Genomic DNA, 13152 nt, shown 5'->3' on the forward strand with positions numbered 1-13152 from the left:
ACTTAATTCTGGGCAGTGAGACAGATGCTGTAGGATATTTGGTGTCCTGGAGTTACAAATGTATATTGAATCCCAGAATCTGGGGCCAAGCAAACTTTAGGGGCCTGAAGTTTTCTGACACCCTGAGACCTGAATGGTCAGTGACTGGTAGCAATTGTTAGGTCTGGCATCAAATAATCAAACCTTTTCCTAAGCCACCAAYGTTAAATTTTAACTTGGCTTCAAATACCTAGAACTCTTGTAGTAGGCCATTGCTTGACTTTATTCACAATGAAGTACTTACTGTATATTAAAAAGCCTCTACTGGAATAATTTCAAATCAGTTGGAATGGTACAGGCTTGGGACCCTAATCATTTCAAAACTGAAGAGCTGTTTCAAATTGTAAGAGAAGCAGATCATTTAAATAACTTAGCTCTGCGCTCCCTCAGACTTCCAGATTTTCAAGTGCACTTCAGCCTGGAAGTGAATGTGGTATTGGACATAACTCAGTGCAGCACACTTTACAATCAGCGGAGTACAGCTTGGAGAGCATTTGAAGTTAAGCTGAGATTGCTCAGAGCAAYGATGCCCAGATTCCCCCATTAACTTTCAGATTGCAACAATCTAACATCTGAGACTCTCCAGTTACTTTAAATCACTTGATTGTTTTTGTGAGATGGTGCTGGGATTTTTTTTTAAGAATGATTWTTTTTTTTATCATGCAAAACCAAAACGTGACAGTATTTCACCTGTAAAGACAAGGGATAAAATRTTACATATAGACTTTATGAGCCTTAAAAACTGGGGCAGGGGCTTTGCCCTGAAAGCCAGTTCTATCTGTCACACACAGGCTGTTATTCTTGTGCTAGAGGACTCCAAAATGCCATGCATATGACATGGGCATTGAGAGAGCAGCCAGTCTGTTCTCAACAGCACTTCCTTCAGCCTTTTGAGAGAGAATGCAGAGCATGTTGATTTAACTGCTCCAGTGCCTTTGGATATATGACATACTTCCAGGAAAAAGGATGCCTGTGGGACACAGGACACTTATATTCTGCATCCTATGCTTTGGAAATAATGAAAAAGCCTGGGACATTAATGGGGTCATTTACTTGAGAAGGGTTAATTCAACTTAGTATTTTTCTACTGAACTCTCAACAAATGAAGTTTAGGGGAATGAATTACACTGATTAATATTTTGTGAATAGTGTCATTTTATATTGAAATTAAATGATCTGCTTTAGGAAACAAAGAAGGTTCTGGATGCAGAGAAACAGTGAAGATTTTTTTTAATTGGTTTGTCATTTTGTATTAAAAAAGACTGTAAGGAAATGGCAGGGGTTTTGCAGCTGTGGTCAGCAACCTGACTGTGAAAAAGTTTTGTGTCCAGTTTCAGCTATTTGGCAACTGGACTTGTGCACTGGGCTAAGGGTTTCTTTTGCCAGGAGAACTGAGTAGCCAGCTACTTGGGTAGCTGTATTCCTGCACTCCACATCATTCTCCCAAAAATGTTGGTACTTCTTTGATGCTGCATGATGAACCAGATGAGGAAAAGACCTGGATGGAAAATAAATAATGGGAGAGAGCAAGGTTACCTAAATCACTTGTCCATTTGTAATGGACAAAGTACTTCCATGAGAAAAGGAGAAGGAGAGAGAGGAGTGAAGAAGAGAGATGACCTCAAAGTCACATTCATGTGCATTGCTACAGTGAAAATTACATTTTTTTTATGATAGAAGTTCATGGCATTTGACAGTTGGAACAGGATTACTGCACTTGTGTTAATGACTTCTTCTGTTTTCTTCAAATACATCTTACAGTACAAGCAACTAATTTGCCTTTTTCCTGACAAAATCACACAGTGATTTGTAATTATCTTGTGACTAACTAAGGTACATTGGGATTCTTCTCTTCTATTTSCAAGTGATGATCTTCTGGGTTTTAGCAGAATTCTTGTGATCATTCCCTAGGTGCACAGCTTTGACATTATCCTATAAATTCCATCTGCAGTCCTCAGGGTCACTCAGCTCTCACTGCATGAGTCTCCTCTGTGTTGGCAATGCCTTGCAGCTTTGTGTCCTTGGAGAATTTCATTAGCATTCATGTGAGGTACTTAATGAAAGTGTAAAGTGAGGTTGCTCACCAGACTGGTCCTCGAGGAATTTCCCCAGTAACTCCTCTGCAGTTTGGTGGTTCCCTCTCGCACAGATGGGATCTCTGGCTCCTCCCTCACAGAGGAAAGAGAATTCTCTGGCATGTGAATAACATTCCTGGCTAATTAGGCAATTTTTCCCATCTTCTGTGATGACGCTTTTTACAAAAGAGGAGGTTATGTCTATGTTATTATCAACAATATTTTGCGGTTTGCTTTGTATAAAATCCTTTTATTTTTGTTAAACACAGTGAGGTAGAGGGGGTGCCACTGCTGTAGTGTTGCTATGTTCTGAACTGGTTGTCCTCACGCTCCAAATTATTCTCTACCACAGGTAGACCTGGGCCTTCTCCGCTTTGTTTCTGGAATTGGGACCCAAGGAGCCATCTCAAAAGAAACAAAGAAAGAATATTATCTCAAAACATATCGTGTAGATGTCAGCTCCAATGGAGAGGACTGGATTACACTGAAGGAGGGAAACAAACCTGTTGTAAGTATTTTTTTCCTTATTTTATTTCTCTTCAGCTGAGAAATGGTCTGTTGAACTGCTGAGTTGCTATCATCTGTTTAGAAAAGGGGAATAAGGTTTAGTCAGGTCAATCAGCATTCACAGTTTCCCAGATCCAAAAGCCAGCTTATGTCTCAGTAGTAATGGACCACAGAAAGTGTCTTTGCAAAACCTAGAGCAGCTGAAAATGGTGCAAAGTGTTGCCCTATCTAAACTATGAAGTCACCATAATCTGAGTAATTTTATGCCTTTTTCCTGGAGTGTTCTACTGTTTCCCTGTTTCTCAGAGATGYTCTATGTGACCTTGAGAAAAACATGMTGCAGAACTTTTCAAAAAATGTGTRGKTCCWTTTCTGGACATSCAACATGCRAGTGCCTCAGCTCCCTGTGCAGGGCCATGCMGGAGCACTAGCAGTGATTAGGGGTTTGTTAGACTTCCAAGTATCTCAGTGACRGGTTCATGCAGACAGATGATTAGGCACATCTTTTCAACCTTATAGATTTTTATCACCTTTCCTTTTATCAGCAGATTTGCTCTCTGTGACCTCCCAATGGAGCAGCTTTAGACACTCGTAAGAAAAATTGTCATTATCCGCTACCGTGAGCATAAAGCTCATTCCTGAGGAGTCAGTTCTGCTCCAGCTCTCACATGAAYAGCCCCAGTGAGGCTGTGTCTCCCTTCCACCTCGCTCAGAATGTGCCTGGGAACAGCATCCCCAGAGCCTGCCAGGGCTGATGCAACTGGAAAGGTTTTGTGGCGCCTCCCTCTAGAGCAGCTTTTTCGTGACCCTTCTGTAAAGACACAGAAGAGCTGTGCAGTATCAAACTCTATCAGTGTAACCCTATCTAGCTCTAAATATTTGGTTACTGGTTTGTCCCTGACTCATCTGTAAGTGCTATGCCAAGACCACTACATTATCTAATCAAAATGGTGGCAGTGTTTAACACACACATCTCACTTTTTTGAAGCACTTTGGAAAACAATAAAAAATGAGTACTGAAATCTTCTCTWTGATAGGTATTATCCTGGTTTTACTGGAAGTTGTAAAGGTCAAATGAGACAATGTGGGCACTGTACAGTGATGTATATAAAGATACAATAACCCACTTGCCCAAAGTCACAAGAGGGGCCAGCGCAGTGGCTGGTATGAGACACGGGATTTCCTGGCTCTGGATTCTGTAATCTGAACAAATGCTTCTTTCAAAATCAGACCAAGCCTGATTTTCATTACCAGCTTCGATTTGTAAACTCTCCAAGAGTGTATTTTACATGAATTTCTCTTGCACATGCTGTCCTTAATTAGTGAGAACATTTCCTAAACCTGTGTCACTTGTACAAGGGGTTCATTTAAAAAATCAGGTTTCTAAAATGGCAGCATTTTGCTGTTGATCAAGACAAGAAAAAATGTGTTGGTCTCCCTCCCAGATATTTTAATTCAAATTAAAAGTTTGCAGCTGCAGATCTCAAGGCAGCCTTACACTAGTGTTGCGCTATGTATAAGAATCTGTGTACTTCTGAGAAAATATTRAATTTTTCTGTCAGATGCAAACTTTGAGAAAACTACAGCAGGCCCTCACAGAAAAAGAAGTTGCCGGAAAGAAATGCAGATACATTACTAGATATGAAAATCTAATCTTAAATTACTTGAGATGTAATTGAGCTTTACAAGTTGGCAGCTGTGTGCGGTTRGCCTGTGCTCCAAATTAGTGCAGTTACTGTAAGGAACAAACAGGAAAGTAAGACAGTGTGTGTAAGAAATGGGAGAATCTCCCATAAAAGGAGAGGGGTTTGTATCCATGGAAAAAACAGGAAATTGGTCCCCTCTACGTGAGGAAGAAGCAGGAAGCTGAATCACCTTCTTTGGCCTGGAACATTGCAAGGTTTGGGCTGTGCTAGGAAGGAGCGTGCCTGCAGGATCCTCCACATGAAAGCACAGCACAATCATGTGCTTCTGGTGGAAGTCTCATTGTTCATTTAATTTCACTGCCAGCCTTGGGGGATGCAGGGAAAATCTAGAGCCTGTTATACAGATTTTAAAGACTTCCATCTCAATATGCACGGAGAAAGAAATTCTGAAAACTTGTTGAAAAGGAGTTGAAAACAGGAGGTTAACAAAGCAAGGTTTGCACAAGGCACTTTGCAAAATCTTAAGCCCAAGGATAACAAAATAACATATGTTTTTATCCTAACTCCACGTAGGAGTTTTATGTAGTCTAATTGAAATCCAAACCTTTAATTGGAGCCTGAGGTACTGTAGCTTTCTGCATCATTCCACGAGTGTACAAGAAATGAAACTGCTTTAATGGGACATTGGGCRATTCTTCCAGGAGGCAGAGGTCCTTGGGTGACCAAGACCAGTGTATGTCATTCCTGCACATAGATCTGGGCATTTGGAGCACCTTTTCCAGTATCACTGAGCACCTTACATCTTAGTTTTTCCTCCCCAAGGAAAGCAAACCTGTCTTCAAAAACAGTGTTAGAAGATTYATGAAATAGTTTCCCATGCAAGTCTTTTGTCTCAGCCCCCACAACCAACCCTGGTTAGACCTCATACTGTAACCATCTGTAAAACACAGAACTGTGAACACCATTCAAGAGAAAGCTTAACAAATATATACTTTTTCTTTCCACACAAAGGTGTTTCAAGGGAATAGCAATCCCACGGATGTTGTTTACAGAGCTTTTGCCAAACCAGTTTTAACACGGTTTGTGCGAATTAGACCTGTGTCTTGGGAAAATGGAGTTTCACTGAGATTTGAAGTTTATGGCTGCAAGATAACAGGTAGGTCTTGGGAAGGATTATAAAATCAGGGGAATTTATTGTGCCTATGCTGTGGGATTTATTTTTATGAGTAAAATTCATGATCATGATTTCCACTGTGGTCTGAATGTAGAAATGTTTTTAAAAAAGAAAAAAACACAATCCAAGCATCCCATGTCATCTTGAGTATTTTTCTGACATTATATTTTAGGTTTCATTACTTTTYTTGCAATTACCTTACAGCTTTATGCAAAATTCCTGAGATACATGGCTATTTTGCAAATTGCCATCTTATTTTTCCCTCCTAACCCTCCAGTCCCCCTCTCTCATGTCTTCTATTCATAGCTAGTTCTCAGCAGGTTTCTCAGGGAACAAACATATATAACTAGGTATAAAAGCATTGCAGGGTACAAACACTTCAATCTGAAGCCTGTGCAAGTAATGGTGTTTATATTCCAGTSATGATCAGTATTATAATGTAATTCCTTTATATCACACCTGTCAAAAGTTTTTAGATTTTTTTTTTTTTTTAGGTTTTTGGTTTTCCATAATTTCTACACAGTGGAACTGCCTTTATGTGAAAAGTAAAAATACGTTTACAGTTGAAAAAAAATGTTAATCATTTATTAGACCTTACAATGCTAATTTTTCTAGCACATTTTTCAGCACTTAATACAGTTCAATGGCACTAATTTTTAATAGTTGTAGGGATAATTTTTTTTCTCTTAAGGGGTTTTTTTAGACTTGAAAATGTTTCACAGAAGTGGTTTCCATATAGCAGGAAAATAAGCTTACTGATTACTTTGTTAGAGAATTCCAAGTCATTCTATGAAATCTTTTCAGATTAGATGTAGGTAATCAGAACTACTCTTCCATTCTATATCAGAATTCTTCCTTCCTTGTTAGCAGGTACTTCTAATTTATTTTTATCTAGGATCATAAAAGAAGCAACTATTTAACTTCTGTGTCATTTGAAAAAGTCTGAGAGACCAAAGAAATGCATTAGGAAAATCTCAAATGCAACAATAAATTATATTTTAATGTATGAAGATTTCCATTTCCAATGTCACCAAAACTAAGTAATTTGCAACCAGGTTTTGGCTGGCTTGGAAGTTTTCTCTGAGGAAATGTTCACAAATGTTCAGATGGCCCTGCACTCTTTGCCTTAGMGAGAAGAATAGAAAACAAGAATAGGATTTTCTGATCCTTTCAGTTCCCACCAAGCCAAAAATACTTGTGGTATTTTGGTACTTCCTGCCAAAACTAGGATGTGCAAGTTTGAACAAATGAAAATTATATACAAATCCAATAGATTATTTTGAATATAAGAAATAAATAAGTAATTACCTATGATAGTTAAATTGACTGGCATGCCCCGCTTCTGTTTTGGCGCTTGTTCAGAATAACTCTTTAATTTATTTGGGTATTTTTTTTTCTCTGTAGATTATCCTTGCTCTGGGATGCTGGGCATGGTGTCTGGCCTTATTCCTGACTCTCAGATTACTGCATCTACTCAAGTGGATCGAAACTGGATCCCAGAAAATGCTCGCCTCATAACGAGCCGTTCGGGCTGGGCACTGCCACCAACKACTCACCCATACACAAACGAATGGCTTCAAATAGACCTGGGAGAGGAAAAAATAGTGAGGGGCATMATTGTCCAAGGAGGCAAGCACCGAGAAAACAAAGTGTTCATGAAAAAATTCAAAATTGGCTACAGCAACAATGGATCCGATTGGAAAATGATCATGGATTCCAGCAAGAAAAAGATAAAGGTAAGGGCAAAAACTCTGCTATAAGGAAAAGTTGAGTTTGAAAAAAAAAAGGTTTGTATTACATTTATACCCCTCCCAGTTTGACCTTAGAAAAGGCACACAGCTGGAGTGAAGCCAAGCAGGAGGACTCCAAGGGCAGCAGCCCTGAAGGAATGCTGTGGRAGCTGTCCCATGCCTGAGGGCAAGAGCTGGCCTTAGGACATTTGCCTCTCTGGCAGCAAGTTTTGCTTATTCAACAGCCAGTTCAGGCTTGACTCCTGGCAACATTGGTGCCTCTGCGGCCCCCAATTTACTGCAAAATCWCATGCAATGGGATTTAAAAGTCTACACTAAAAACCAAACTCTAAAACTGAGAGTTTATTTGAGAGAAATTTATTTGAATTACTTTTCTTTTGCTTCTTTTCTGTCAGAGCTATAGAATGAGAATGGTGTTATTCAGCTCAGAGGGGTACCTGTTGTGTTTSTGAACTGCCTGTAGATTGCTTTGAGAGTTTCACTGGCTCTTTGTAATGATCTRATCCAAGTGCCTCCAAAAGAAAGTGATGAAGTTTTTGTCATATTATCCCATCCCAGTGAGAAGTGTTATTGTACTGTCACAAGGGAAGCATCTTGGAGGTTGTTTGGGAAGACATTTCCAGAGGAGGGTCAAATGAATTGCTGGGTTAGATTCCAAGGAAAAGAAAAGGATTGCAACACAGAAAATTTCTAGGAATRTACCTATTTGGGCTTGTATTCAGATGTACACATTTCAGAACCTAAATTGCACTGGGGGCTTAGCTTATTTACACCAARTCCCATTCAAGTCTTCCATCCCATTTTGCTATCGCTGTTCACAAAGTGCATTTTTGCCTCAAAAAGCACAACTCTTTTTTAGTCCTCCTACCCAGTTCCTTGAGGAAATGAGTAGGCAAACAGCCCTGCTCACAAACTGCTGCTGTAGCACCGGGATGACCAGGCAATCATACACCAAAATGTGTCCTCAAAAGACAAATCACTGTGGTGCTTGGCAGATGGGGATCTGGAGAGTTGCTCCATATCTCATCTGTGTTAGTTTGAAAATTAGATGTAAAAGCTGTTTTGCTGTGTAGACTCATCCATTGGAGGAACCTGTKTTTCCTTAAAGGAAAAGCTGAGTGGGCCCATGGATGTAGCTTTTCCAGGCACATTTAGTAAATATTGGACTTCATTCTCTCCTGTTTTAATCTCACTGAATATGTCTGCATTTTCTCACTTTCCATCATTTGTTTGGGGGATTAAAACTAAACGGATTCAGCCTTTGCAGTCATCTCCTTTCTCTTGTTACCATGAGTTTTGACTTCATCATAAAGTGTGAAGGGAGTGTAAATCAACAATGGGATCTAACCATTTTCTTTCTAAAATAGATGTTGTTTTGACATGTACTTCTTCACTGTGGCTCAACGAGGGAAAAAAATAATGCCATATGCTTTCGAAGCAGTGCGCCGTCTGCTGCATGGCTTTCTGTTTCCTAATACAGGCACTTGCCATCATTGTCAGAAGTTAGTGGTTTGACAAGAAAACTAGTGTGCTAACTAATGCACTGAGCCCATCCTCAGCTTTCATCACCACCAGACATTAACTTTCAAGATTAATGGAATGGAGAGGGCTGGAATTCAAATCTCTTGTGGCGTAATTATAATCCTGCCTAAAAACTCAATATATTTAATAAACTTCCTTCGAAAGCACAAGTCTTCTTTAAAGAGAATAGGATAAAACCCGTGATTTAGGAGTCTGAGGAATTTAAAATGTTAATACTGGAATGTAGTGGTTATAACTGTAAGTAGAGCTGGATGGGACAGGATGCTATAATGAGTCACAGCAGGAACGTGGATTAGAAACAGCCCTGATATATGAAATGAAACACATCGTTTCACTTGGTTTGAGTTGTGACTTTCAATAAACAAACAACTGCATTTTAGGAGAAGAAAGAGCAGTGACAGGCTAAACGTAACAACAGAATGTGTCCAAAGGGTGAAACATCACCTTGTTTCTTAACATGATCTTGTCATTCATGCCTGCAGCTCCTTTCACAAAAACTACCATAACTCCCTCCTCTTTGGCTGACCCAATTTCAGCTATTTTTGAGTGTGGGAAATGTTTGCCCCTGTAGTCTAGCTCAAGCACTCAAAGGAGTGAAAATCACAAATCATCAAACAGCCATGCAGAACTCCATTTCAAGATCCAATTTGTATTTCTTGTCCAAAGGCTTGCTTATGTGGGCTGACTCTATGAAGTCATCTTTCTCTTTCATACTTCTCTCCTCCTTCCACTTTTTATGGGGGTGGGATGAGTTGTTTTGGTTTGGGGTTTTTCTTTATGTTGTTTYTACAGTTCTTCACATCATTTCTGGTTCAAGAAACTTCAGAACATCCTGTCATTTGGAACATCCTTTTAAAATTTTTCTGCAATGTTTATTTTGATTTTAAAATACATTAGGCAGATTTTTTTTTTCCTCTCACCAGCTTGGCTTCTTTTTTGTTTCACTATTATTTATTATAACTTATCTTTGTACTGAAATAAAGCAATTTGTGACATAGCCTGTATAAAGGACACTCACAAAGGGAAGTTTTGCTGTACACTCCTCTCTCCTCTCCCACAAAGGGTATCAGTATGTGTTTTAAATGAACAGTCAAAATTGAATCACAGGCAGCTCTGCTCTACAAAGGACAATGATTCAATATAATTCTAGATGCCTATTGAATCCTAATGTCTATGTGTCAGTACTCCAGTAGTGATGTCTTTTATAAATCAGTTTTCATTATTATATGTTGCTATTAAGACTACTATTAAAAAAGGGAGCAAGGATTCCTCAGATACATGTGTCTGTCTACTTTTTACACATAAAATGGCATTCATTCTTTCTCATATAGGCGGTAGCTTTTCTGATCATTTGCACTATATTGTTATTCAAATATAATAATATGTAATTCCATGTCAATTAGATCTGACAGGCCCTCTACACATGAATTCATGACAACTGTCTTCCAAGCACTGGCAGTACACTGGGTCAGCCTGTGCCCCTCAAAGCCACCTTGGAGGTGCAATTTCCTTAGAAAGCAGGAAAATCAGCACTGATGTTGAAATTATTTTTTTGGTTCAGTTGTTCACAGTCTGCCATCACCACTGGCTTGTTCAGCTGGCACTCTGTAACCAGTGGCCAGAAGGACCATTGGATCATGATGCAGGGTGTACAGTAAAAACAAGGAGGGCATTTAGAACTGCACTGAAAACACAACCAGCAATCAAATTTACCTGTGCTGGTTTTCTACCTTAGGAATTCAGCCAGCTTTTGCTGTGGCCTCTGTTGTCTCTGCCCTATATCAAGAGGAGCTGATTGCAGGCTGGGTTTTGTTCTCATCCAAAATGATGGTGCTTTCTTCCTGAAGAATGTTTCAGGTTTCACAGCTATGATTTAGAAGTATCTTATGGTAGCCCTTCTAATCCCAAATTTGAGCTACAGTTCAAATATACTTTTTAGATTTTTGTCATTTCACTAATTCATGGGAAAGGTGAAAATACTTTTACTTCATTGTTATATACATTTTCATATTTTGTACTTCAGAGATTTCTGTTCTTGATATTCTGAAGACATTTATTGCTATAAAATAGGGTAAAAGTAACTGCTTTTGCCTATCTTGGGCTATAAAGCTTTCATGCCAAGCACTGTTTCTTTGTTCAGATGTTTCATTCTAAGGACTGGTCATGTACATGGAGGCTCTTGAGGTTGCTATAAACAGAAATGATAATGTGTATATTATAATTATAATATGCAAAAGATCACTGAAAAGAGAAACTGAAGGTATCAAACAAATGCCATTGAGAGCTGTATTATGTGTGAAGAGCCCAAAGTGCAACTCAGAGAAGAGACTTTTTTGTCTGAAATGTACATTTACTGACCTACCTTGCCTGTTGGATTATAATGCAGTTTTGTCAGGAAGCAGCTTTCTTCTCTTTCTTTTAATTCTTCCTCAGTAGCAGGCTCACTGGAAGAACTCTTACAGCTACTGCTCCTGAAGTTTAATTTATGCCTTTTGAAATAGCTACAACTTGTGAAGCTCTGCCACTGGGGGAAATCAGATTGAAATTTTCTCTTGAATAGTTGGATTATTATTGTAACCACTTAAAAGGTGACAGGATCTTCACCTCAGCCATTTTTTCCCTGAGAAGTGTTGGAAATGTCACCCAGTTAAACCTCAGATCAGAGCGTCATTTAAAAACATGTCTCATTAAACACTCAGCTCTTGTTATGACCCTGATGGATTGGTTGCTACTGAGTTTATGAAAAATGAAATGCATTACTTTTCCAAGAAGCTTTAACAATGTATTTTCCATTCTCATTTAGGATAGGAATGCCTGACACTTATTAAGCCGTTAGAATCTGGCCTACTGCTCACCTAATTCAAAGGCTGAAGAATGAAGGGAAAAAGATGAGTGTGGAAAATAGCTTTTTCTTTTTCTTTTTTTTTAACAAGTCACATTTGTCATGCTTTGCAGACTTTTGAAGGCAACACCAACTATGACACGCCTGAACTGCGGACGTTTGAACCTGTATCGACACGATTCATACGCGTCTACCCCGAGAGAGCCACGCACGGGGGACTGGGGCTGCGGATGGAGCTGCTGGGCTGTGAACTCGAAGGTAATTGCTCTGCTAGAAATGAATGCACTTTATTATTTTCATAAATACATTCTCTGCTCGGTCTGCTGCTGCAGACTGCTGTGTCTGCACAGGCAGCACATCGGACTCTCGCTTCCACGACTGCCATTCGTGCTGTTTCTTGGCCTATTCAGTTCATCTCTGCAACATTTGAACATGCCCAAGGCACAATTATTATTCTTTTTCCCGTTCCTTTGTTGAATCACAGTGATGTTCTCCACATGGTTTTCCATTCCCTTAAACAGCCTTATGATTATGCTTTTGAGAATCATAGAGCTATTAGGAGAGAATAAAGAYAGGAACTTAAATTTTATGTTACCGTGATATAACCCTGGAGGAGATGTTTTCCGAGAATGCAGAGGGAGCTTTACACTAAATATGGTAATTATATCCTTTGAAGGACCTGAAAGTCACACCACAAATTATGGTGGGCAAAGATCATTTGGCTGGACAGTGTCTGTGCCRTTACTTTTGGGGGGGTAAAGGGGGCCTCTTTGTTCTTTACTAAGCTTTACTTTCGCAAGAGTATGTAGGAGATGAAAGACCAGGAAAAACAAAGTTTTGACATTTGTCCTTGGACTGTGACATGAAGTCAGCTTTGATTTYTGTTACATAAACACAATTATTTAACTTCATAGATAACTACAGATAATACCATGTGAATTTAACAAATTTATCTGGTGGATGATGTTACAGTGGTGAGGCTTATAAACCACACAGCTTAAAAATATACAGAACAGCAAACCATATTATTTGGGGTTTCTTATGACACCTCTTAGAGAAGCAGCTGAACAGCTCCCAAGATGAATGGAAACAACTGCTCTACCTCCATTTCTTTCTCACCATTTCTCCCCCAAGAGGGAAGTGTGGGAGGCATTTTCTGTGAGAACTGATGAGTTCTGTGTTGTTTTTTCAGTGAAGGCCAGATTGAATAAGTATGATTTTACTGGGTCCGGAAAGTGGGGAGGTTGGAAATACTTCTTAGTTCCTGCAGGAAGTCCTCATTTCCTGTGGGAATACTTAGTTCCTGCAGACTATTGTGCTACTTGGTCAGAAAAAAAGGAAACTCAGCACCGGCCTTATGTAAACTCACAACCTGTGGGCAAAGTCCTTCAGCCACCGGGCTCCTGTAGCCACTCAGACACCCAGGAGTGATTCCATGGGCCACCTCACAAAAAATATTGCTCAGTGAGATGGAGGAGAATTTGCTTTTAGGCAAACTGGAACAGCAAGTACAATTCTTTTTTTTCCCCTGGGACACATCTTTTCACATTTATCTTTCTGCTATGGTGTTACTTTG

At 39.4% G+C, this 13152-nt stretch overlaps 1 protein-coding gene across 4 annotated transcripts in view; it reads left to right on the plus strand.

Annotated features, from left to right (window-relative positions):
- Positions 1-13152, plus strand: part of NRP1 (neuropilin 1) — a 112326-nt gene that overhangs the window by 76103 nt on the left and 23071 nt on the right. For all 4 annotated transcript variants that reach the window (XM_057376518.1, XM_057376519.1, XM_057376520.1 and 1 more), the window contains exons 7-10: positions 2467-2622; positions 5279-5423; positions 6846-7177; positions 11690-11834. In XM_057376518.1, coding sequence (XP_057232501.1) covers positions 2467-2622; positions 5279-5423; positions 6846-7177; positions 11690-11834 — 778 coding nt within the window. The remainder of the gene's footprint in view (positions 1-2466; positions 2623-5278; positions 5424-6845; positions 7178-11689; positions 11835-13152) is intronic.

Source organism: Malurus melanocephalus, unplaced genomic scaffold, assembly GCF_030028575.1.
Source record: "Malurus melanocephalus ecotype Western Australia unplaced genomic scaffold, MMel_1.1 scaffold_280, whole genome shotgun sequence".
Classification (NCBI taxonomy): domain Eukaryota; kingdom Metazoa; phylum Chordata; class Aves; order Passeriformes; family Maluridae; genus Malurus; species Malurus melanocephalus.